Below are 26228 nucleotides of genomic sequence, written 5' to 3' on the forward strand. Positions count from 1 at the left end.
TTAATTAAAAATAATTTTATTATTAACTTAATATAATTTAATATACTTTATTACGTGGAAAAGATCGGGACCTTTGACGGTGGAAGGAAGGTTGTTGAATTGATTTAAGCTATAGGGCTTTTGCAAGCCCTTTTTATAGCTATAGCTGGCCGCTATAGCTGCTGACTAAAGGTCTAATAGCAGGCCCTAGGCCTGCTAGGTGTGCTAGGGTACGCTAAGCTATAGCTATCATAAGCCTCCCCTTGTAATTTAGCTAGAGCCACCTCGCTAAATTACACACAAGCTAGAAAATCAAGCCCCAAAAATCAAGCCTAAAAATCAAGCCCAAAAATCAACCAAAAAACAACTAAAACACAACACAACTAAATAATAAAAAGGGCCCGAAAAAAAAAAATTCGGGAAAAACAGCCGGTTAAATCAATTAATCAGGCCTGCCGAAATTGGATCTGCTATAGCAGGCCGTAAGGTGCGGGGTTGAACACGAAAATCGCTTATAGACCTTCTGGTCCTTCCACCAGATTGCAGCCGCGTTATTTAATTGATATTGCATTTTTCGATCGGTGCCGCGTTGTTTAATCGGGCTTGTGTTGATTAAATAGATAGTTATTGCAATTTTGAAAAAAAAGCTGCTATTCAGGCCTAGTTAAAGGGAATAGCGTTGTTGGGTTTGAACAGCTTCCTTAGTCTGGATTAATCGCAGGTCCTTGGGGCAGCCAAAAGGTGCCTCTGCTGGAACTAATCGCTATATAAATTTGTATGTAAGCCTGTTTGACAGCTAGCTTATAGCTGACTTCCTGATTGCTGGCTTTCTGTAGCCGCGTTCCAATCAGACCGGTCATCGACCTTCGTTTGATCGCAAGCCCGGAAAGACTCTTACAGCTGCCTTTGTCTGTGATCTTGGCCTTGAAGCTGCTATAAGGCTGACGTGTTGTTGAAACAGCTGCTGTACCCCTAGGTCAAAAGACCTAGGAATTTATATGTAATTTCAACTATAAGGTACCAGCGAGATTTCCCCCTGTCTCGGTTACTATTTTATTGCATGGAAAAGATTGGGACCTTTAACGGTGGAAGGAAGGTTGTTGAATTGATTTAAGCTATAGGGCTTTTGCAAGCCCTTTTTATAGCTATAGCTGGCCGCTATAGCTGCTGACTAAAGGTCCAATAGCAGGCCCTAGGCCTGCTAGGTGTGCTAGGGTACGCTAAGCTATAGCTATCATAATAGCTTAACTTAATTAATTATAATTAACTAAGTTAAATTTTAAAAATTTAGGCTATAAAGTATAATTACTAATTAAAGTTTAAAACTAAATTTAAAATATATAAAAAAGCTTAAATAATAAAATTTAAGTATAATATAAGCTTTAAGTTTATAACTTATAGTTTAATAACTTAATTAAACTAAATAAGCTAATTATTTTATTAAGTTATAAAAAGTAATAATAATTTTTAAAAATAAATTATATATATAATATAAAAAACTATTTAATAAAATAATATATTATAAAAGTAATAAACCCTTATAATAATTACTATAAAATAAGTTAATAACTAACTAAAGTTATAAATAGCTATAATAGCTGAAGGTAATAAAAAACTAATAGTAATTATTATTAAAATAATAATTATTACTATAAAAATTTATAATTTTAATATTATTAATATTATAAAAAAGGTTTACTAAGCCTAAAGAATAAATAAAATAAAAAAAAGTAACTTAAATTAATTATAAAAAAGAAAATATAAATTAGCTAAGCTACTATTAGCTAATAGTTATTAAATAAAAGTTTAATAATAATTATTTTAATCTTAGCTCTTAGGCAGTTTATCCTTTATATTTAGAAGAGAAAAATATATTATTTTTTTTTAATTTAAATTTCTTTAAAAAATTAACTTTTTATAAATTCTTTTTTAATATAGCTTAAATTATAATAAAATATATTATTAATTAATAAAGGTAATATATAATTATATATATCCCTTATTTATAATATATATATAATTTTATTTTATATATTTTTTATAAAACCTTTTTTATTATTTATTTAGCCCTTAAAGTATTTTAGTTTTAGGTTTTTATTATATATATTAAATTTACCTTAGTTATATAAATATTACTTTTTTAATTCTAGTTTATAAAATTTAATATTAAGGCTAAAAATATTTAAAATAATATTTTTCCTTTAAAGTATAAGTTTTAATTTTAATTATAATACTTTAATATATTTTTATTACTTTATAGTAATTAAAGTAAAAAACTTTATAGCCTAAGTTATAGTTTTTTAATTTTAATATAAAAGTATATTAAAAATAATTTAGTTTTATTTTATTTATTTATAAAAGCTTTTTAACTAAAGTTAGTTTTTATTTAAAGTATATAAAAAATATAATAAAAAGCTTATTATATTATTATATTAAATAATTAAGCTTTATTTAAGTTATTTCTTTTAATAAAAGTTAGTAAAAATAATAAATAAATATTTTAAAAATAATTTTAAATTTAATATTTTTATTTTTTAAAATAAATTTATAATAAGTTATAATATAAAATTAAACCTTTTTATTAAATTTTACTAAATAAATATAAACTAGTTTTTTTTTAAAATTAATAAAAACTTAATTTATTCTTAATTTATATATTATAATATATTTTTAAATAGTAAAAATTTATTAATTACTATTATAAAAGTTTTTTAAAAAAAATAGCTTATATTTAAGTTATAATATAAATATATATAAGTTATTTATAATTTTTGTTAATTTTTAATTTATTTTACTTATAATATAAATAATAAATATAAATATATTAAATATAAATTATTATTAATTATTTAAGTAATTATTTAAAAAAGTAATAGTTAATAATAATAATTATAATATACTTAATATTTATAATATTATTACTTTTTATTTTTTTTACTAAATATTAAATTTTATACTTAATTTATTATTTATTAAAAAAATAATAATTATAATAAACTAGCTTTATAATAATTAAAAATAGTATTTAAATAAATAAAATTATTATTCTTAAGAAAAAAAATATATTAAATATATATAAGTTATACCTTAATAAATACTTAATTAATTATTCCTTAGGGTTATTTTAAATTTAAGTTAAACCCTTAGTAAAAGGTTTTAGAAATTAAAATTATTATTAATTTAGGTTTAGTTTAAGTTTAACTTAAAATTAAGTAAATATTAATTTAAGTATAACTTAAATTTATAATAATAAAAAAAATTACTTAAGAATTAAAATTAAAATAATTATTATTAAACTTTTATTTAATAATTATTAATTAATAATAACTTAGTTAATTTATATTTTCTTTTTTATAATTAATTTAAATTATTTTTTTTATTATATTTATTTTTTAAGTTTTAGTAAACTTTTTTTATAAAAATTATATTTATTATTAAAAGGTTTAATAAAACTATAACAGCTAGGTTAAAGAAAAACTATACCTTAGCCTTTAATTTAAAATCCAAAATTAATTTATAACTTAACTTAATTAGCTATAGCTAACTAAGTTAAACTTTAAAAATTTAGGCTATAAAATATAACTAATTAAGGTTTAAAACTAAACTTAAAATATATAAAAAAGCCTAAATAATAAAAATTAAATATAATATAAGCTTTAAGCCTATAACTTATAGTTTAATAACTTAACTAAACTAAATAAGCTAATTATTTTATTAAGTTATAAAAGGTAGTAATAATTTTTAAAAATAAATTATATATATAATATAAAAAACTACTTAATAAAATAATATACCTTATATAAAAGTAATAAACCCTTAAAATAACTATAAAATAAGTTAATAATTAACTAAAGTTTATTATAAATAGCTATAATAGCTAAAAGTAATAAAAAATTAATAATAATTATTACTAAAATAATAACTACTATTATAAAAACTTATAATTTTAATATTATTAATATTATAAAAAAGGTTTACTAAAGCCTAAAGAATAAATAAGGCAGAAGAGGGTAATTTAAATTAATTATAAAAGAGAAAATATAAATTAATTAGGCTATTACTAAGTAAAAGAATTAGTAAAGTATTATTAACTAATAGCTACTAAATAAAGGTTTAATAATAATTATTCTAATTTTAGCTTTTAGGTAGTTTATCCTTTATACTTAAAAAAGAAACTTTTTTTATAATATTAATAATATTAAAATTATAAATTTTTATAATAAAAATTATTATTTTAGTAATAGTTATTATTAATTTTTTATTACTTTTAGTTATTATAATTATTTATAATTTTAATTAATTATTAATTTATTTTTTATTATAAAAGTTTATTATTTTTAAAATATATTATTTTATTAAATAATATTTTAATTTTAAAAATATTATATATATAATTTATTTTTAAAAATTATTATTACTTTTTATAATATAAAAATTATATTTATTATTAAAAAGTTTAATAAAGCTATAATAACTAAGTTAAAAAAAACTATACCCTAGCTTTTAATATATTAAAAAAGTAAAAAAAAAAAAAAGTTTTTAATATAAAAAAATTATATAAAGGTTATATTTATTATTAAAAGGTTTAATAAAGCTATAATAACTAAGTTAAAGAAAAACTATACCTTAACCTTTAGTTTAAAATCTAAAATTAATTTATAGCTTAACTTAATTAACTATAGTTAATTAAATTAAACCTTAAAAATTTAGGTTATAAAGTATAATTATTAATTAAAATTTAAAATTAAACTTAAAATATAGAAAAAAGCCTAAATAATAAAGTTTAAGTATAATATAAGTTTTAAGCTTATAATTTATAATTTAATAACTTAACTAAACTAAATAAAATTATTTTATTAAGTTATAAAAAATAATAATAATTTTACTTAAAATTAAATTATATATATAATATTTTTAAAATTAAAAAATTACTTAATAAAATAATATATTATAAAAGTAATAAACTTTTATAATCATTATAAAATAAATTAATAATTAATTAAAATTTTATATATAAATAATTATAATAGCTAAAAATAATAAAAAACTAATAATAATTATTATTAAAATAATAATAATTATTATTAAAATAATAATAATTATTATTATAAAAACTTATAATTTTAATATTATTAATATTATAAAAAAAGTTTACTAAATTATAAAGTATAAATAAAATAAAAAAAAGTAACTTAAATTAATTATAAAAAAGGAAATATAAATTAATAAAGCTATTACTAAGTAAAAAAATTAGTAAAATATTAGCTAATAATTACTAAATAAAAGTTTAATAATAATTATTTTAATTTTAGTTTTTATATAGTTTATTTTTTATACTTAAGAAAAAAATATAACTTTTATATATATAATTTATTTTTTAAAAATTATTACTATTTCTTATAATTTAATTAAATAATTAATTTATTTAATTTAGTTAAGTTATTAAATTATAAATTATAAACTTAAAGCTTATATTATACTTAAACTTTATTATTTAGGCTTATATATATATATATATATATATATATATATATATTAAAGTTTAGTTTTAAATTTTAATTAATAATTATATTTTATAATTTAAATTTTTAAAATTTAACTTAATCAGCTATAATTAATTAAATTAAATTATAAATTTATTTTAGATTTAAAACTAAAGGCTAAGGTATAGTTTTTCTTTAATTTAATTATTATAGTTTTACTAAATCTTTTAATAATAAATATAACTTTTATATTTTATAATTTACTTTTTTTTAAAATTTTACTTTATTAATAATAATTAATTTAGTTATTACCTTTAGGTACTAGGGGTATTTTAAGTAAGGGTTTATATTATAAAAGGTATTTAGTAAAAACTTTAGTAATAATTTTTATACTTTTATAATAATTTTCTACTTTAACTTTATTACTTATAATAATAACTAGCCTAAAAAGTTAACTAAATTACTAATTAAAAACTACCCTTAGGCTCTTAAGTATAACTTTACTTAACTTTTTAATAATAAATATAATTTTTATATAAATTTATAAAAAAAATTATTTAGTTTTAATTTATATATTTATATTAATATTTATAATTATATTATAATTCAAGGAATAATATATATAAGAATACAATCTATTAATACTTTTTGAAAAACTTATTATTTAATTAAAGTATTTTTTATTTTTTTTTGCAAAAATAACTTATATTATTTCTTTTTTAAAACTCTTACTTTCTTTTTATTATTTTTCAAGTTAAACCCCCCCCCCATTACTATAACAGGTTAATTAATCATTCTATTATAACCTTACTCTTAGTTAAGTATATTTCAACGTATGTTTTCGGGGTATTTAGCTCATTGATTGCACTACCCCGATAGCTTGGTGCGTGCATGTGAGCTACATCCCGCATGCACAGCTACCAGGCAGGTACCTCTAACCGGTATAAAGCGTGCAGTGCCCCGTTGACATCATCACCTGCATGTCACTGCTTGGATTTTTGGATTCTCAGCAGTTTGAGACACCATGGCCGAATATGGTCGCATAGATCCATTTTCTTTCGCAGCATCTCGAGATATTGAAAGCCCAGTCAGTATTCGAATGTAAGCCATCGTCGAAGTCTCATCGGCAGTGTAACATCAGCTAACCACTATCTCAGAATTGGTATAGATGGAGACGGGCGTCCTACGAAGTATTCGACACTCCTTGAGAGGCCTCAGGTCCGCCATATTGGTTCAAATACGAGGTGTGCTGTGATTCAAGAGACAACGATGGGAAATAGTGTTCTGATGGCTAGATATGCAGTTTTTCCTCCGAGCTGTATGTCACGGTTCAAGTCTGGGCCGGTTCCAAGGCCCTGACTGTACCTATCCAGACATCATATAAATCACCTCGTCCAGAAAGAAGGTATGCGTGGCACATTTGAGCGACTCTAGTGAGCAGTACGGTTAACATGGGAATGTGACTCGTTAGATGGAATGAATGGTTGCGGCTACCAATATCATACAAGTCGATCCCCACCAACTCCCGGTTGGCTATCACGATATGGGATCTTTCACCAGACTCAAGCAAAGCCGATCTTTGCCATGCGACTCCATTCGGAGGAACCACTCTTGCTCTGTTTGGCGATGACAACCAGGTTGTTAGAGGCCGACAAAAGTGCTACATCCATAAATACAAGCATGCCGACGGAACTGACGATACGACAACGCCTGCGGTCGTTGGAAGCAACGGAAAGGGAGCACCGCAGTTGACCAACTACACAGAAGAGCTGGAAAGAATGGAAAGCTTATTTAAGAAGCACGAGATGGGCGAGATACCCCGAGTGGATTGGCTTGACCAAATGGTATTCAGGGGTTTTGAAAAGAAGGGATTACATGCCGCCAAGCTATCAACCAGACTACGCCAGCAAGATCCCACGGCGAACGGTCGTGACATCAACGTGGCGCACGATACTCTAGACCTCTCTGGCGAAGACACACCGGACCCTTATGCATGCGTGCTCAATGTTGAACTTCCTCGATTCGATTTTCCTGTTGTTTTTGCGGATCACGAATACGAGCCTCCCCCAATCTCAGCTCTGCAGTCACTGTCTGCCTCGCAAATTGTAGCACAGAGACAACCTGAGGTTCAATTTGGTCCTGGAATCAAGGCTATTGGCGAGGGCTCAGCGGACCTTGGGTCTCGTCTCGTGATGATACACGATCCTGAAGTAGGGCAGAGGGATAACCCGGCCGAAGCGAAACACAGGCGCCTCTTCCGAAGTTCTCATCGGCATGGTATCCTAGACCGAGATTTAAAACCCAACGCAAAAGTTCGTGATGAGCTAAATGTCATCATGTCATATCCGCCAACACACATTTTGTCTCCGGAAGAGGCAGACCTTGTTTGGAAGTTTAGATATCATCTAACTAAGGACAAGCGAGGTTTGGCCAAATTTGTCAGGTCCGTCAACTGGAACGATCAGGGAGAATTGAAACAAGCCGTTCAAGTTCTTAGTCGCTGGACGGAAATTGACGTGGATGACGCACTTGGGATGCTAGGGCCGTCATTTGACAACCCTACCGTCCGGTCGTACGCTGTTAATCGTTTACGAAAAGCCGACGACAACGAGTTACTTCTCTACTTACTTCAGCTCGTACAAGCTCTCAAGTATGAGTACATGTCATCTGACTCTGGCGTGGACAATATTCAAGACTCACCGCTAGCGCGGTTTTTGATTCAACGTGCCGCGGCAAACTTCATGCTTGGCAACTATTTTCACTGGTATCTCATGGTCGAATGCGACGACTACAGCCCAGAGCAGGATGTCCGCAATCGAGAAATATATCGCAAAGTTGCGTACGAGTTTATGATGGAACTCGTCAAGCAGCCAGATGGTAACGAATCTCGGAAGACGCTCCTGCGGCAGGCTGAACTTCTTGCTATATTGTCAAGGATTGCAAACGACATCAAATTGTCAAGCGAATCAATTGCCAAAAAAACAGACCGAGTAAAGGCATTTCTCGGAGACCCAAAGAACGAGCTTATGAGCATTGATCCGCCCCTGGCAATGCCCCTTGACCCTTCCATTAAAATTATCAGTGTGATACCGGACCAAGTCACGGTATTCAAGTCATCACTCAATCCAATCAAGTGTACCTTCAAAACCACAACGGGAAGCCAGTACCCCATCATATTCAAGCTCGGCGATGATCTAAGACAAGACCAACTGGTCATTCAAATCATTACCCTGATGGACGAGTTACTCCAAAAAGAAAACCTTGATCTGAAACTGTCACCTTATAAAATCCTAGCGACGAGCACAACGGCCGGTGCTTCTCAGTTTGTGCAGTCGCAGAGTTTATCAAGCATTGTTAACAAATTCAAGAACAATCCGGCCTTGGCCTATCTCAAGCACCATAACCCGGACGACCGACAGCCGCTTGGCGTTCGACAGGATACCTTAGACACATACGTTAAATCGTGTGCGGGATACTGTGTTATTACTTACATTCTTGGAGTTGGCGACAGGCATCTTGATAACCTTTTACTGGCTCCAGATGGGCATTTCTTCCATGCTGACTTTGGATACATCCTTGGTCGTGATCCTAAACCCTTTGCTCCCGTAATGAAGCTTTCCAAAGAGATGGTCGATTGCATGGGCGGAGTGCAGTCGGAGCATTACAGACAGTTCAAGCAGTATTGCTTTTTAGCTTACACCGCATTACGAAAATCATCGAACCTAATTCTCAATTTGTTTAGTCTGATGGTCCACGCCAATATCCCAGATATTCGACTTGAGCCGGACAAGGCTGTGTCAAAAGTCAGGGAGAGATTTCACCTTGAGATGGGTGAGGAAGAAGCGATCCGCTACTTTGAGAGGGTTATTGAAGATACTCTAACTGCGTTTGCGCCTGTTGTTATTGACAAGTTGCATGAGTGGGCACAGGCTCTCAGGGCTTAGACGAATAGAGATAGGGAGCGCATTGACTAAAGTTTACAATGCCTACTACTACTACTACTACTACTACTACTACTACTACTACTACTACTACTACTACTACTACTACTGTAGGATAGTTTATTTCGTGATGTTGCAGAATTCCACGAGGCTACAATGATATCCTATGAGACTCTTCATCTGTCCATTAGTCCTTCAGATTCCATTTCCTGAATGATACACACGGGTCTGTATGACTCCGGTTTATACGCATCTTGACTGGTGGGAATGCCCGGTATGGCCTTACTAACTATAATTACATGGATGCCCGTGATAAACGAATCTAAGTTTGACTACAGCCTTGACCTTTAAGTGGTGAGGATTCAAGTATCACCAAACACGAATATGCCCTTGCCTCTTCTAAACCCTTGGAGGCCGCCCTGCACTTCTTGTGTCAGGGTGGAGATGTCAGTGTCCCAGTTCCACGCCACTTCGTCCAGGGGAACATCTTGAAATTTGCCTTGGCGGATCAGATCCACAATGTAATCGATCATATGCTTGCGCCCAGCGACGTCCTGCTGATTCCAGCGGGATAGCCAGAAGCCGACAAAGCGGATGTCTTTGAATATGAGCAAGCCAACGGGAAGGGCAACTGGCTGCTTGGCCATGCCACCGTACGACACCATCGTGGCACCTTCGCTGAGCGAGCGAGCGAGGGCCGTGGCAGATTTGCCGCCGACGCAATTCAGGCCCAGCCCAATCTGGTCGCGGCCTTTGTTTGTGATTTCCGCCAGCTGGTCTCTCCACTCCCGCCACAGAAACTGCGTTTCCGTTACAACTACATCGGCACCAAGGCCAACAAGTTCCGCTTTCAACGCCTCGGTTTCTTCAGGAGAGCTTCGTTCCCGCACGATGTTGATGCTCCTCAGCCCCCAGAGCTTGCCGAGCTGTATGGCGGCTCTTCCAACTCCCGAGTTTGCCCCGTTCTGGATGAACCATTCGCCACTGCCCACCTCCAGCGGTCGCATCCCAATGCCGCCCAGTCCAGTGCTGGGGCCATATGCCCTCAGAATGCGATATGCTGTGCTGGGATTGACAGATATGGTTGCCGCCTGAGTCGCACGCAGTCCCTCCTTGTCGATCTTCAAGACCTGATCTAGCTCTGCAACGGCATGTGTCCTCCATGTGCCGAATTGCGCAACGGCCGGGATGACCCAATCCCCCTTACGAATGGGTGACGCCGGATCGCCCGTTGAAACAACTTCGAAGACACCCTCGTTTCCTGGGATGACGGACGGGCTGGACGTCCCTATTAAAGATGTAAAGCTAGGCTGAGAGCCATAAGTCCCTTGAATGGTGTTTATATCGGCAGGGTTAATGGGCGCCGCAAGAGACCGCAACAAGACGGATTTGGAAGAAATCGAGGGCGAAATGGAAAATGTGTGTAGCCTTGACCATTGTCAGTTTGAGATTCTTCCTTCGTTTCCTATCGCAGAGCGAGTAAATGCCCACTGTAGTACATCGGATGGCTCTCCATTCTTGGAGAAGACAAGAGCCTTGGCCTGAGTGTAGCCGTACGGACCTGATTTCCGCCGAACGGTTTGTTGCGACAAAGGGCTGTCGATCCGCATTTCCAGGACGCGCCCGGTCCGCGACAGAGCGCGCAGGCTGTGGTGAGAACGGCTCAGCATGGCTGTCGGAAATTCGTGAAGGGAGGACAAGATATTCAAGTATCGGCGGCCATTGATAGCTGGCATAACCGGGAGGTTGAAGCAAGTCAATTGCTGGGCGCAGCTTGCTACATCATGGAGTTGCCTTAGCTGCCCCTCCAACCCCACCATGTATGGATGCTAGAGTAAACAACGCGGTATGGGGTGCCGAGGTACAAGATGTTGATGGCAGCTTTTCTATGGTGTTTCCGGAAGTAAAATGGATATACAACACGACTACAAAGTGAACCAGCAGTGTCTATGTCTGTGCATGCACCCAAGAGACTAAGAAGACAGTATTCCCCTGACAATACTCATCACAGCATACATCTCACGGTTGGGGGGTATTATAGAGTTGCTCCGCATTTGTATTTAAATGACCTCCTTTTATATTTGACATCGCCCAATGTAATACCATCTCTTGACGGATAGCTGACTCAAGCAACAAGATTGTAATCTACTGAGTTGCTGAACTCTCCCGCGCCAAGATCTAAGTATGTTGAGTTAGCTATCATCTCTTATGGATAGAAATTGTAGAATGGAAACGTACCAAAGCAGTTCGGCAAGGAATATAAACATGTGTCCAATTTTTCCTTCCATTCCACTCCATAGCGGTCGTGAAGAAACGTGTTTCTTCATCAATCCGGTTATGGCCACCAACTCTTTCTGCGTCGCTGTTCAACACTATTTTGTAGGTTCCAGGCGCGTCGACTCCGATACGGTAGTCGCTGAAGCTTCGGTCTGTGTGGAAGTTGAAGATGAACACGAGTCCTGCCCTCTCGAATACAATTATCTTGTCTCCTTCGTGCTTCAAGGAGATATAAGCCTGGGGAGCGTGTAACCAGCCATGTTGTGCTTCGCACTCATTCATCAACTTGTCGAAGGTGTTCAGGAATTTGTATCGGAGCAGGTTATCTTCTGTGAGGTTGAACTGTCGACGGGCATACCAAAAGGAATTGTTGTTTCCTGCTCGAGGGAAATCTAGCCATTCAGGATGGCCAAATTCGTTGCCTTCAAAGTTGAGATAACCCTCTCCACCCAGACCATGAGTAAGAAGTCGAATCATCTTGTGCAGTGCAATTCCACGATCAATCACAGGTGTCAATGGTGACAAGGTCGACATGTGAGTGTACATTTCTGCATCGCACAAGTGCATCATCAGTGTTTTATCTCCAACAAGTCTAGTGCTCAGTTGTTAGCCACGATTCCATCGTCATCAATCATTAGTAGTGGAGTGCATACGCTTGATCATGGCTTTCGCAATAGGCAATGGTTTTTTCACCATGGCGTCTGTTGGTCAGAGTAAAACAGATGTTGGCAAGATCCCATTGCTCGTCTTTGAGCTCCTTTAGAATCTTGATCCACATATCAGGAATGGCCATAGCAAGTCGATAATCGAATCCTATACCACCAAGTGAAAGCGGGAGGCAAAGAGCTGGCATTCCTGACACGTCTTCAGCAACAGTGACACACTCGGGATAGAGCGAATGCAGCATCTCGTTAGCAACCATCAAATACACAACAGCTTCCTCATCAACATCGGGGCCGAAGTATTCATGGTATCCACCGGAGAAGCCACTGAAATTGATTCATTAGCAAATACTAGAGTATGAGACAGAGGGGGAAGAGCCAATAGACGTACGTTCCAATTCCATGGTGGAGGTAAAGCATACTGGTGACACCGTCAAAGCGGAAGCCGTCGAAGTGATACTCATCCATCCAGAATCGGAGATTGCTTAGTAAAAATCGCATGACTTCGTGGTGACCATAGTTGAAGAGTCTGCTGTCCCAAAGGTCATGGTTACCTTTTCCGCCACTGTGAAAGTATTGGTGGTCCGTTCCATCGAATTGGTTTAGGCCATCAAGTACGTTCTTTGACGCATGGCTGTGAACAACATCCAGGAGGACGACAATTCCCATCTTATGAGCGGTATCAACAAGCTTCTTCAACCCCTCGGGAGTTCCATATCGGCTGCTGGCTGCGAAGAAGCTGTTGACTTGGTATCCAAAGCTAGCATAATAGGCATGTTCCATGATGGCCATCAGCTGAATGGCGTTGTAACCAAGGTCCTTGATTCTGGGAAGTACATTTTCAGTAAACTCTTCATACGTGGTGACGCGCTGCTCTGGCGATGAGATTCCGACATGGGCTTCATATATTCTGATGCTCTGCGGCTTTTGAGGCCGTGAGTGCTGAAATGCGTATTTTTCCGACGGCGCTGGGCTCCAAAATCGAGCGTCATACACCGGCGAAACAGAGAGATCTTGGGTGACGTATTTAATCCAGGCTGGCAAACGATCGATTCTGTGCCCTCCAGGGAGTACAAGGGAAATCTGATAATTAGCTCATGCATGTATACTTTACTCATGAATGTTGGACAAAAGTACCTTGACTTTAGAATTATGGGGTATCGCCTTCTGGCCCCCCTTGGCTGGGACTGTGATCTCGAACACGCCATATGCATTCTTCTGCATTGGGTGGGACGTGAAATTCCAACCGTCTGTACCGTACGTTAATCAAACTGGTGGTGTCTCAAGGTCCAAGGTAACAAGACTCACTGAAATCTCCTACGAGATATGCCTGTTCGGCGTTTGGCGCCCACTCGCGATATATAACGTTGTTCTTCTCATCCACATTGAAGCCGAAGATGTCAGTGCCCTGTGAAAGGTAGGGTCAGTCACCGAGAAGAAGCAGAAGAAGCAGCAAGCTGGAGGGCCAAAGCAGCAGCTCGTACCTTGGAGAATTTGTCAAAGCCACCTTCGGTTTCGTTGATAACTTTGATCCAGTCCTGAGCTTTGGAGTATCGCCTCTTCAGCGCATCGCCGAATGGGGCTAGCCATGGGTCTAGCTGGATGACGCCTTCAATTAGAGTTAGCCAAAATGATATCGTGACCCATTCGCCCTTTGTTATAACAAACCTGTGCCATCCTGGGGGATATCTTGCTTGTCTTTCGGAGCTGCCATGGCGCAGAATTGCTTGGGCGTGGGAGGCGGGGTAGCTTCGATGAGAGCTTTGGGTTGATTGCCTGAAGAACAAAGCTTGATGCCCAGCAGCTATGAGAGATATTAATATATGACGTGCTGATGTAATGAATGCTCTGCAATCAAAATGCGCAGTTTGCGCTAATTGTTTGCAAGTGATGCTACCTCTCCTCTATGTATGGAGGTATGTATCTTCTTGAAGCTTGAAGCTTCATCTCCCAGGTACTAAGTACCTACGCACGAGGTTTAGCTGCGGAACTAACACACACATGGCAGTGGCGAAGTTAGCGTGCTATTAAATTCTCTTACACCGTTAATTCCTATATAATCTTATGATTCTTATCTCATTATTTCAACTCTATAATTAACTAATTATTAATTTTAAACATTTTCCTCAGGCTATTAAACTTCTTTCGCTTAGGTTCTTGTGATAGGAGAGTATTAGCTTGGTTTGCATCAGAGCTACCTTCGTAAAGCTGAAGCTCATCTTGATGGCGGGGTTCTGACGTCAGTTCGTCTTTGACAATAGAGCCGCTAGCTGCGGATCGTCTTCCTGTGTCTCCAAGCGGTGACGTCACTGAAGCTTCATTCGTCTCGCCCTTCCTGTTTTGCAATGGCCAGCCTGTTGCATGGTTGGGTATGACGCTGTTCCGTGTAGACGTTGCGTCTTCACTGTGATGATGCGGTAGAGTATTACGGGCAGCGTCAACGTCGCTGGACTCTTTGACGTTTGCGTGGCTCTTGCGCCTGAGTGTGGAGATGAGCCCTGGTCGGCGAGGCGACGCGCCGGAGAGCTGATCAAGAGGTATATGTGGGCTCTCCTCATTGTGGTGTTGGTCGACTCTGGGTTTGGGCGCATCGCGTTTTGGCAAACCGGAATTGAAACCTGCGCTGGCACTGAAATTTTGGTCAGGGAGGTTGTTGCGTGCATACATGTTCAGAATAGATTGTTTCAACCTCGAGTGAACGGGTTCGAATTCATCACCCGTGATGGAGCCGTTTGTCAACGGAGTTGTGTTCATGTCATCATCACTGGAATCTGAAATGTGATCGCCGTATGTCGAATCCTCGTCTCTCTTTGATAGAGATTGGCTGATATGTGGCGCAATTGAGTGTCGCTGGAACGGCTGACGCTTTGGATTCTCTACTAACTGCCGAGAAGGAGCAGCTGGCGCAGCAGAATGATGCCTCTGATGTGCCGTTGTGGGTGATAACGAACGTAACGTCAGCCTGTTTCTACCCTTATTACCAGATGATGATGGCTTTGAATCGAAAGAGCTGCTTCGCATCGATGACCTAAATCCACTTCGAGGACTGACAATAGACCTACTACGTACGAAACTGCTCTCACTGGAGTCGGATCCTCGTCGCCGTAAAGTAGGCTTCATGGCAGTATTTACCGGAGGTTCTGCAGTCGAGCTGTGTGCCGCATATTCCTTTGGACGTCTTAGACTATACTCTGTTGAGACGATCGGGTCGTAAGATGATCTGGGTATGGTGGTAGGGCCACGGAGCTCGTCACCTATGTACTTCTGTTCATTACTCGCTGAGCGTTTTGGCCGCGCTAATTTTTGTAACCTGCGTCCCATCGCCAAGCCGGTGCGTGCCGTGGTAGTTGGTTGCTGCAGCGAGCCTTGCCCTCCCTGAGCATCTGTCATGGCAAAATCAGTATGTCGCACAGGCTCTTTTCCTATTTTCATTTCCATCTTGGTGTTGGTATTAGTCTTGGACAGAGTTCGAGATCTATCGGCCGGCTTGGAATTGATCGACTGCTGTCTTGCTTCGTCAGGCGATACCATTGCGGTTCGCAAAAGACGTTCCTTCTGGGATCGTTGCCGTTGACTCCTCTGTTCTAAATTAGAGGAGTGACCCGAGACATCGGTCAAGGTTGTAGTTCGTTTTGTGGATACAGGCTCCCGTATAGCCTCATCGTCGGCTTCCCGAAGGGCCTCCATTTCGAGCTGGCGTCTCTCCTCAGAGCTAAGGCTTTTCCAGTATGCTTTAGCCTTCTCCCAATCCTCAGATGATTGAATGGGGGCACTTGTAGTGTTCTCCAACGGCTTCCCTCCAGTGCTTGCATTGATACGCGATTTGTTGCCGTTTACACCTGCCATGGGTGAACTGACCAGCGCAGCATCAAGAGACATGAATCCACCGTCGTCAACATCGGATAGATCTTCGTACGCATCGATGTAAATACTATCCATGTCTGAATCGTGTTCTTCTTGGTTGCTAGTCTTATATCCTGAGACCTGTGCTAATATAGGCGTGATAGATGCGTTTGTTTCGTCCATATGGAGCCTGGTGACATCTTCATCCTCTGGGAAGCTTCCCGGAAGAGAGTTTGGCTCAGTCGTAGGTGAAATATCATGATGTATCGCCGGAGGATCCGCATTTGAACTAGAAATGCCTGGCGACTTATTCAATGCCTTCGCGTCTGATGCTTTTGATTTTTCGTCAGGCAACACGTCAGTGAGCGGGCTTGAGTTTGCCGATACATCTTTTGACGATTTTTGAACCATTGACTGCTCTGTGCCGGTTGAGACATCTTCGAACAGCTCATCTCCGGAACTATACATGTCTTCGCTCACATGTCCAAGACTTTCGGTAGACGCGATGATTGCTGGTAATGGCTCCCGATATTTAGAAATATTCGCTACATTTCTTGGAGTCTGTCCGCGACCATAATGGAACGCCTTGGCTGACTCTATTGGCGAGGGAATTTCATCTTTGGCAATGGAAGACAATGTTTGAGAACTGGCCGGTGGTAGCGGTTGGGGGGAAAGCGAATGTTCACGCGGACGAACAAGCTGCCGTTCTTCGGGCTCTTTCCCCTTTTTATCACGCACACTCCCAAATAATGGGAGTGCTGGTCGAGGAGACATTAATTCGTCTTGTTGCGGGGAAGACGTCCTGTTTGCTTTCGCGTTGTCGGCGGTACCCTGTGTATTATGTCTTAATTGAAGGCCGTGCACTGCTGAAAAGTCTGCTCCTTCAAAATTGCCAGGCTCAGCAACTACAACTGCGCTATTGTCGTTCCAGCTTACTCTAGCACTTTTCTTCTGGCTTGCTGTGGAATCATCCTTGCTAGAGTGAGAAGTACCGATGAATGGATAGTCCGTATTCTCATTAGGGTGCGACGGCTGAGTTCCACGACTCGAAATGGCAGATTTAAGGGCTGACTTTCTAGGAGACAGAGATCGTGGAGGAGGTTCGTGCTTAACGACCAACTGATCAGTTGATGATGCAAAATGAGCTGATCGAACAGATGTCTCTGAACCGGATCCGGCATAAGAAACTGGTATCTCGGTTTTCGTACTGTCCCAGTTCGCGAATCCAGATGTCAAACTTGGCTCAATATCAGATTCGGAGGCTTCGTTTTGAGAAGTATTCTGGTTCTGCCAATCCCGAGATCCTTTCGCTTCAAGCTCCCTCTCCTGTGATAGCGTTTCTGTTGCCATCGTCGGCATCAATGTGTTAACATCCGGACTCTCCCTCCCTAAAGATCTGCCAGCCGCGTGTGATTGGCTGGTTGCCATTGCAAAGGGTTCCGGCTGAACGTCGCTGGGTATTACTGGCTTCATTTCATCGTTTCGCTCTTGTGGTATATGATCCTGATGGGCTGGTTTTGTTCCTTTTACTTTCTCAGTCGGTTTTGTGCCCTCAATTGGATGACTAGCTTGCACAAGTGCGTCCCTCGGGACCATTCTTCTTGAATTCGGGTCATACACAAGGTCGTCGGATGTCATGTGTGAGTCGTATGTTATCCTTGCACGAGGATATGAGAAGTTTATAGATGAGCTGACACTCCCCGAACGGGATTCAGGTAAATCGGGTGTCAATTCTGGCAAAACTTCTGTCCCCTTCTCCTGGTATGCATCATGAACAGTGGCTGCCCCAAACCAGGAGCCTTGCTGGTTGCCTCGCGACTTTTGGCTTGCGGTTTGGAAATTTTGAGTCCGTAATGGCATCGCGACGGCCTTGGAGGTTGGGATAGTGGGCACAGGGGGTACATCTTGTTTTCCGAGAGGCGTGTGACCAGGCGATGGTGATCGTCGAAACGTTCGTTCGCTCATGGAACTCACGCTAGGGCTTCTGTGCAGCTTACTCTTGCCTCGGTCGCGGCCGATGGGAGACGACAGCGAGGCGGTGCGGCGCTGGCTTCTTTTCGAAGAGATTTGCGCAACATTTGTCGGTGGATTTGGCTGCGCCCGTAAGGCGGCAGCGGCTGCAGCTGAAGATAGAGACGATGACGTGGTTGGATTGCCTCGCATGAAGGCGGATGCGGCGGCGGTAGCGGCATTGGGATCGGCCGTTTCCTTTGTCAGAGGCTGTGATAACTTAGCTGTCTGCGCAAGTATTATCGCGAATCACCTGCCGTATCAAAGGGGATACAGCCGTAATGTAGGGGATTGAAATCGCCGCTGATTTGCGAAGAAATAATGTTGGCGCACGATGCCAGAGCTTAAACCCTTACCTGAAGCGAGTGGTCGCGTCGTCGCGATAGCTTAAACATGGCGGATACAGCGGATTGCGCCCCCGAAGCTTGTTTCTACACGCGGCTGCTACAGCATGTAGGGAAAAAATGAACAAACTGAAAGATGAAGGAAGGAAAACGAAGCGTAAACGATGGACAAGAAAGATATTGGGTAAAATTACTGCTGAGATGAGATTGGGAAAACGTACCGAATACATCATCCTCGCGATGATGTGGAGAGGCTAAGGCTTAGTAGACTCTAAGTACCAAGTAGTTCCGGGCTAAGCCGTATGCAGCCTGCGCTCTCGGGCTCTTACTTCCTGGCAGACTTTATTCAAAACGACCTCTTCCGCATACAAATCATGTGCGACTGCTTTTCCTCTCTGCCCTTACTTCTACCTAGTAGACACCCCGAACTTGGCTAGATGTTAGACATTTGATTGCACTTTGTTTTTGTTTTTTTGTTGTACCGCGAATACTTGTTTTCTCCTCCCCCTCCCTCTTCTGGTGCTTACAGTATTCAATGGCACCATCCTCGCCGCGACGATCATCCAGAGCTCGCACGTTGGCTTCTCATTCTCAACAGTCCCTCTCATCGACCAATTTTACCCGTCTCGAGCGACATACACGATCCCTTAACCGACCTCCTTCGGGCAAATCCACGCCTAGTGCATCTGTATCGTCCGATCCGCTTGACGACATAGACGATACGCTGCTTGGCCGGAGGCGAAAACGCGGCCACGACGACGAGCAATACAAGGGCTTGCGAAACGAGGCTCTCGACATGTCCAACGAGCCAGATCCATTGCAAGACGAAGAGGATGAGGCGGTTCGGTGTATCTGTGGCTGCGAAGACTACCCCGGTCGTCCTCCCGTTGATGGTTCAGACGCCTACTTCCTCGCCTCAATTGAACTAAGTGAAGATGTTACCGGGTTTTTTGTGCAGTGCGATATTTGCAAAGTGTGGCAGCACGGAGCATGTGTCGGCATATTTAGCGCTGAGAGCTCTCCTGAAGAGTATTTCTGCGAACAGTGTCGAAAAGATCTTCACAAAATACAAACAGCAAATAACGGGTAAGGCAGTCCTTCTGTTGCGTCGTTTCTGAGCAAACTCTAACAGGTCGACCACGCTTTCCGTTAGACAAAAATACTCCAAATATCTGCCTCTGAGCCGACCTGCTCGAACTTCATCTCGGGCTACTTCTATAGCGAAGGACGGTGCTCGATCTCCCCGGTTGGGTAGCGCGAAGTCCGTTCGATCTCAATCAACCTCACAGATATCTAAACGCCGATCTACAATGAACAGCCGCGATGCAGCATATGACGATGAACAGTTACGACGAGCAATTGAAGCGAGCAAGGAAGAGGTTGGGCAAGACGGCACAGAGAGTGTTATTAGGCGTACAAAACGGGTACGCAGCAATAGCGAAGAGTTCGTGCCCTTTTCTACGATTCATAAATATTTGGAATTTCCGTTAATCTCCCTCGCAGAAACCATGTCACTGTTAAACGGCAACGCACAAATTCGCAATCCCCTTCGCCGCCTCCAAAACCAATGGACACCATCAGCCAAGAAAACACAGATGACGAAAGCAATGGTCGCGGCGAGCACAAGAGATTGCGCGCCTATAAAGGCACAGAGAAATCAGACAAGGAGGAGAAAGATCGTCTGCGGCAAGAGAACGCGAGCAAACGGAAGGGGCGGGCCGATAGGCGACGTACTGAAGGTAAGTCAAGCGGCTCAAAGACGAGACGCGTTAGGCCAGACACTTACAGAAATGCAGATTCCGATGTATCAGAGGAAGTAAACCCGCCGTCCATGAAGACTCCTGTTATAAAGAGCGCAGAACCATCGACTTTCCCCGAACCAGCCCCAGTACCGTCCCCGATTCCCGGAACCCCTCCTACAAGTCACTCTTCAACCGCAAATATCCAAAAGCGAACCTCACGGAGCAATCACAAGAAGGGCAAGGGGAAGAACCAATACACAAAGGATCGAAATACGGAAACTGAGCATTCGCCCGCCCGATCTGTATCACGAGACGCCCAACGACCGACCAATGCGACAACATCTGCACATGCTAAGCATACTAGCGACCACAAGGGCAGCTCAAAAACAAAGTTGGGTATCGCCGGTCGAATGAGCATGCTGGATATGAAGCGGCGGGTGGCTGCAATAATGGACTTCATCTCCAGAACCCAGGTCGATTTAGCAGCCGAAGCAACGTTGGATCGCAGCAACAACTCGACGAATCAGCACTCACAGGATCCTACCACGTCCCCAACCGACACTCCCATGTCCAAGGATTTTAAAGATTTAAGTTGCATCGAGATGATGGATGTTCTTACACGAGATATGGTCAAGTGGCAAAATCAATACGCATAATATGCATAACAACGGATACGGCCGCCCCTAACTCGTTGTTTAAGAATCATCATCCATCTACTACATAATACCCAGGCTGTTCGGTTGAGTTTCTCTTGTTTCCTTTTTTCGGGTAGAAGTCAGGAGTTCATGACATGTCTTATTTGAGGTCTGAATCATTATTCCTTTACGACCTAATGATGGATGGGAATCATCACTGCCAGCTTTTAGCTAGCTAGGCTGGTTTTTCTTCTTCTTCTTCCTTTCCCTCTCTTTACCCGTCGTTCTACATGTTGGGAGAGGCTCTCGTGACTTGCGACGTACAAACACTACATAGGATCTATCTTATACTCATTTGCCAGCTATGTCATGCGAACTCAATGTAGTTCAAACAACAGGCAATCAAAACGCCGTTCAACGTAAATGGTCATGAATTGCTAGGTCTGGTTTCTTCTATGCGTTGGTTTCTTTCCTCTGTTCTTTCCATGCTTTTTTCCCTTGGTTCAGGCTTACCGGGGGACTGGATGCCATCAACTCATGACGTTGAAGGGCTTCATCAGAGAGATCATCCAACACGTATCTGCCTAGTTTACCCTTCCGCCACTCGGACAGCACCCTGGCAGCGGACTCTCCCATATCCGGGACGCCACCAGCCTTCAGCTTGCCATCCCGCTTCGCCACGGCGAGCAAGAACTCGTGAATATCGTTTGTTGGACTGCAGTATCGATGGTAGAGGTGGGGATCCCAGAGATTCATCTTGTAGAGCAGGTAGTCTGCCAATATCTCATCCGCTATGAGACCTTTCTTGATACCCTGTACGAGCGAGATTTTGATCATTGTCTCTCCATCTTCGACATACGGGACAAAGACTCCTGGTGAATCGAGCACATATACACCAGCGCCGACCCCCCCTCTCTCCTCCGGTTCAATAACGCGAACACTTGTTCCGATTTTACGGGTTACGCCTGCCTGGTCACCTGTCTTGGCTACTTTGGTCGTCCTCCCGGTTGTCCCAGTGCTTCTAAGGGCGTTCAGCAACGTACTCTTACCCACATTGGGCATGCCCACTATCAGCGCGCAAAGCCCTGTTATTGAGTCTACTTCGTAAGCGGTCTCCTTGAGCCGTTTCAGCAGCGAGGCTGTGCTTGAGGCGCGGTTCTTGTCCCAAAACATTGCTCGTCGCCCATGAAGCTTCTGCAGCAATTGCCGCGCGCCGGGACTGTCGCTTCCTAAATCATGTTTCGTATATACAATGAGTTTCGGACAGCCAGCAACTGCTTTTTCAAGAATGGGATTGTGAGTTGATAAAGGTAGTCGAAAGTCCCGGCACTCAATGACGAGAGATATCCTTGAGAGAACCGTCTTCAATTTACTGACAGCGGCTTGGTGATGGCCCAGGAAATATGACTTTGGAACTGATGAAGGGACACCAAATGAACGGCGGGGGACGAACTGTGCCATACTAGACGTAGATTGCCATGTACATGTTCTGGAGTAGCAATTGAGGCGGACCAGGAAAACTTCTGTTAATAGCAAATTATGGAGACTCGAGATATCGATATCACGATACTACCTGAGGTGGTTAGTAAGGTACCAAGTAGATTCAGAGCTTGAACCAAGTGGGTACCTACTACCTAGTAGGTAGTACCTCTAAGCAAACAAAGCCACTACTGCTAAGGGTAGATGGTACAACCAAGTTACCTCCGGGCAGCTACGAGTGTTGAGGTGGAAATGTACCTTGCCATGCAGAAAAAGTGCCTAGGTACCTTCTATTACCCACATGAGGTACGTCACCTCAAGGATTAAAAGCGCGTTATTAAGCGCCCCAAATTTAAATAATGTTAAGAATGTGTATAAATGAAATAAGATTTGTTCTTAATTAAAGTAATACGAAAATAAGTAAAGAAAATGCTAATTATATAAACAACCTTTACAGACTTAGTGGTACCTCTTACAGTAGTACCAGGTAATACAGGTACTACAGGTAGGTAAGTACTAGGTAGTTCTACCAGCATCATTGAAGCTATAACTGTACCGGGTACTTCAATTGCTTAGCACTCTTTCAAATATACAAGTATACTATTCATTCAATCAACTATCATCAAAGTTACCAGTTCTGGGATGTTTCTTTCTCGTCCTTATCTAAAGTTTAGCTCATCATTAAATAACTTTGCGATTAATTTTTTTTGGGGGCGGGCTATGTTGAGATTTGCCCGAACAAGTTGACCTACTAGCCGGTTTACCTGTTGCTACCAGTACGAGGTACAGCCTACCTAGCTTCAGAAAAGGTACTCTATAATATAGGGGTCATTCTCCGGGACCGTGACTGCCAGGGTGCTTGCTTGTTCCTCATCAGCGATGATCTGCACGGAGCACCATCCATTGACTGGCAGGTCTCGGACCTCGTTTTACCATCGCGACCAGAGGACAGGATAGTCCGACAAATCATGTCTTCTCAACCCAAGAAGGCCGCAACCGGCTCGCGCTTCGTGCTGCCTGCCCTCAACCTGAATTTTGGCAGCATTACCGACGGCACCAACATCCCTCCTCCTCCGGAGTCTCCGATTGAACCGATTACGCCATCCAAAACGTCCAAGGCCAGCAACGAGAGCTCCGAGGTCAAGGAAAATGCTTCGACGGCGTACGAGAACAAGGTCGGCGTGAGAAGCGTTGCGGAAAACGCGCCGCCTAGTCCCGCGGCTTCTGGTCGACAGGGTAGCGTCTACCTTTCATCAGCTTTTTATTTTGTCAATCAGTTTAATAACAATTTCGCAGAAAGCATCACTCAAGAGAGCGGACGCAGTGTCGCCAATGCGTATCGCCCGGTCAGCCAGAGCGGCTCCAGCGCCGTGGAGTCTGAGAAAACGAAGCGCGCGAGCGGCTGGTTCAAGCGTCTAAGGTCGGGAGACAACCAGTCAAGGAGACGATCGAGTCTTCTCAACCTCGAACAACATATACCCGCGGCGACGCCCAAATTGACTTCTGATAAACCACCTCCTAAGATTCCCCAACTTGTACAGCTCGAGAGCGACAAAGGCGCCTTTGGATCAAATTTGTTCGATCACATTAAATAATACCAACTCAAATATATCACAAAAAATAGACATTTACCTTCAATTGGGCTATTTTTTGTCAAATTTACACCAATTTATTCCGTCGATAGCTCGGCTTCTTAATACAATACAATTAAATTACCTGCTTAAAGTTCATACATCGCCCGGACTACTATCAATCCAGTTTAGGCTTATCCGACTGGTGTGGATATATGGAACGCCTATGACTTAATTTTGCTGCATGGCCGGATTTTATATCCTCCGATCCCTCTTTATTGTTGCATGTAATGGTTCAATCGAGACTTCTCGCACTTCAAATAAGCCGTGGTATTGATCAAGTTTTTATTTAATACTATTCAATTTACAATTATGGACCGCGAACGAGATGGACGGAGTCGGAGGTAAGAATGTTTTCCAAAATTCATTGCTCTACACATTCGTTTCGGGTTTGCGACCGCCCTAGCGCTTTGTTATATCGATCGCGTGGTCATTGGGCAAAGCGCATGGCCATGGTCACGAACTGAACCTTTTTCATGGAGGCCTCATCTGACATGGCTAATTATCACAGATATGATGACGGTGAAGTAGTGAGATATGGCGCCGGAGAGTCATGGAGGCCAACCCCGCGGGAACGATCGCCTAGGAGGCCGAGAAGCCCCATCAGGGATAACAGGGCCAGAAGCCCACCACGAACCAGGAGCCCTCGCCCTCGAAGCCCGATTATTCCAGGATCTGATAGTTACGTTCCTGGGAGATATCCTCCACGAAGGCGCTCACGCAGTGTCGGAGATCGATACCGGCGCGAACGATCCCGAGACCGCGAAAGCCCCCGGAGGCGCGAGAGAAGTCGATCTCCAATCAGAAGATCTCCGTTGCCTCGCCGGAGCCCACTTAGAAGAGAATCGCCGGCTAGAGAGAATAGATATGAGAGGCCACGGTCACCACGACGAGAGTGGGAGCGCGATAGGCCGCGCGACTTGGATCGCGAGCGTGATCGAGATTGGGATCGTGAAAGAACCCGAGTTAGGGACTGGGAGCGCGATCCTGATAGGCGAGACGAGAGGTTAGTACAACATAATGGTAGAAGTGTGTTTTCTTTAATAAAAGGAATCGACTAACTCAAGACTTTGCAGACGGTCACGCTCTCCGTTTGCTCGAGACCGCCGCCGCGAGAGAACACCCCCACCTGGCAAAACGACACCTATCGCTGCACGCGGCGCACCTTATAGGCCACGCTCTCGATCGCCAAACCGACGAGACGATAGATTTCAACCCTTCAAGCGACATTCGCCTCCGCGAGACATTGGACTATTATCCACGATACCGTCTCGGCCCGCTTCGGAGAGGGCAGATTCCCAATCACAATCACAATCTGCAAAGACTCGCTCACCCCTTACATTAGAGGGCTCTCCTCCCCATACCGCTGCTGCGCCAACCTCCAGTGCCGCGAGAGATGCACAGCGGCCCAATACATACGAACCAGCCTCCGCTCCATCCAAATCACCACCGCGTGGTCCTGCAGCATTAAGGGCACCGCCTAGTGGTCCTGCCGCCGCTCGAGTATCATCAGCTGCCGCAACGATGCCAGCTCTGCAAACCCAGAAAAACCCCCAGACCCCGAGCACTGCACCACACAGGCCGGATACCACGAGCCCAACCAACCCTCCATCAGGGCCTCGAGGCTATATTCCACTGGCCAGAGGTTCGTCCTTCAGCTCTCGTGGCGGGAGGGGTGGATGGAATCAAGCACCACCTCGCCACATGTCTGGTCCAGCAGCGTCAGCGATATCAAGTGGTCCTTCTAATATTCCCACTGGCCCTCGAGCGGCCTCTTCAAATGGAGCTGGTACGGGGGCGTCTTCTGCTCAGCGGCCATTCAATCCACCAACCGGCCCATCAGCCCAACACGGGAATGGACCAAGACACAGCCTCGCCCAGAGTCTACTAGCAACGATGCCTCCCCTTGTTCCCGGTGGGAAAACAGATCCCACCATGACCCCCTTGTTACTCGGTGTCACCAAAGAGATTGAGCCTCATTATCGAAAACTGAGGGACGAGGAGGAAAAATTACGAGAGGAGCTACGGATGAAGCAAGAACGTCTCCGAAGGAGCATGGGTGCATGGAACAGGCTTGAGCGAGACGCTCGCGCGTGGGAGATGAGGAGTGACCTAAGTGAGAAGAGCATGAAGAACTTGGCTGGCGAGGGGATTGGCGGTGCGGCCTTTTAGTGAAAGCCTGGGGCTAATGTGACGGCAATC

At 41.5% G+C, this 26228-nt stretch overlaps 6 protein-coding genes across 6 annotated transcripts; 4 read left to right on the forward strand and 2 right to left on the reverse strand.

Moving 5' to 3' along the window:
* Positions 1 to 6486: 6486 nt before the first annotated feature.
* Positions 6487 to 9406, forward strand: Triagg1_10818 (uncharacterized protein; the record flags this gene model as incomplete). Its single annotated transcript, XM_062894932.1, has 4 exons — positions 6487 to 6563; positions 6620 to 6706; positions 6766 to 6867; positions 6934 to 9406. The coding sequence occupies 4 exons, from the start codon at positions 6487 to 6489 to the stop codon at positions 9404 to 9406; spliced, it is 2739 nt and encodes a 912-aa protein (XP_062750209.1).
* A 359-nt stretch (positions 9407 to 9765) lies between these two features.
* Positions 9766 to 18590, reverse strand: Triagg1_10819 (CAZyme family GH13; the record flags this gene model as incomplete). Its single annotated transcript, XM_062894933.1, has 13 exons — positions 9766 to 10831; positions 10965 to 11180; positions 11553 to 11581; positions 11642 to 12272; positions 12334 to 12669; positions 12734 to 13425; positions 13480 to 13592; positions 13651 to 13750; positions 13827 to 13951; positions 14011 to 14118; positions 14541 to 15225; positions 15412 to 18405; positions 18552 to 18590. 13 exons carry the CDS (start codon positions 18588 to 18590, stop codon positions 9766 to 9768), a joined length of 7134 nt encoding a protein of 2377 aa, XP_062750210.1.
* Positions 18591 to 19074: 484 nt separating this feature from the next.
* On the forward strand, positions 19075 to 20937 carry Triagg1_10820 (uncharacterized protein; the record flags this gene model as incomplete). Its single annotated transcript, XM_062894934.1, has 4 exons — positions 19075 to 19625; positions 19672 to 19983; positions 20043 to 20278; positions 20336 to 20937. 4 exons carry the CDS (start codon positions 19075 to 19077, stop codon positions 20935 to 20937), a joined length of 1701 nt encoding a protein of 566 aa, XP_062750211.1.
* Positions 20938 to 21369: 432 nt separating this feature from the next.
* Triagg1_10821 (uncharacterized protein) lies at positions 21370 to 22089 on the reverse strand (the record flags this gene model as incomplete). Its single annotated transcript, XM_062894935.1, has 1 exon — positions 21370 to 22089. One exon carries the CDS (start codon positions 22087 to 22089, stop codon positions 21370 to 21372), a length of 720 nt encoding a protein of 239 aa, XP_062750212.1.
* A 1274-nt stretch (positions 22090 to 23363) lies between these two features.
* Triagg1_10822 (uncharacterized protein) lies at positions 23364 to 23990 on the forward strand (the record flags this gene model as incomplete). Its single annotated transcript, XM_062894936.1, has 1 exon — positions 23364 to 23990. The coding sequence occupies one exon, from the start codon at positions 23364 to 23366 to the stop codon at positions 23988 to 23990; it is 627 nt and encodes a 208-aa protein (XP_062750213.1).
* A 573-nt stretch (positions 23991 to 24563) lies between these two features.
* Triagg1_10823 (uncharacterized protein) lies at positions 24564 to 26198 on the forward strand (the record flags this gene model as incomplete). The annotated part of the gene is made up of 3 exons (XM_062894937.1): positions 24564 to 25032; positions 25103 to 25294; positions 25372 to 26198. 3 exons carry the CDS (start codon positions 24564 to 24566, stop codon positions 26196 to 26198), a joined length of 1488 nt encoding a protein of 495 aa, XP_062750214.1.
* Between the last annotated feature and the right edge of the window lie 30 nt (positions 26199 to 26228).

Source organism: Trichoderma aggressivum, assembly GCF_033847375.1.
Source record: "Trichoderma aggressivum f. europaeum strain CBS 100526 chromosome Unknown scaffold_088, whole genome shotgun sequence".
NCBI lineage: Eukaryota > Fungi > Ascomycota > Sordariomycetes > Hypocreales > Hypocreaceae > Trichoderma > Trichoderma aggressivum.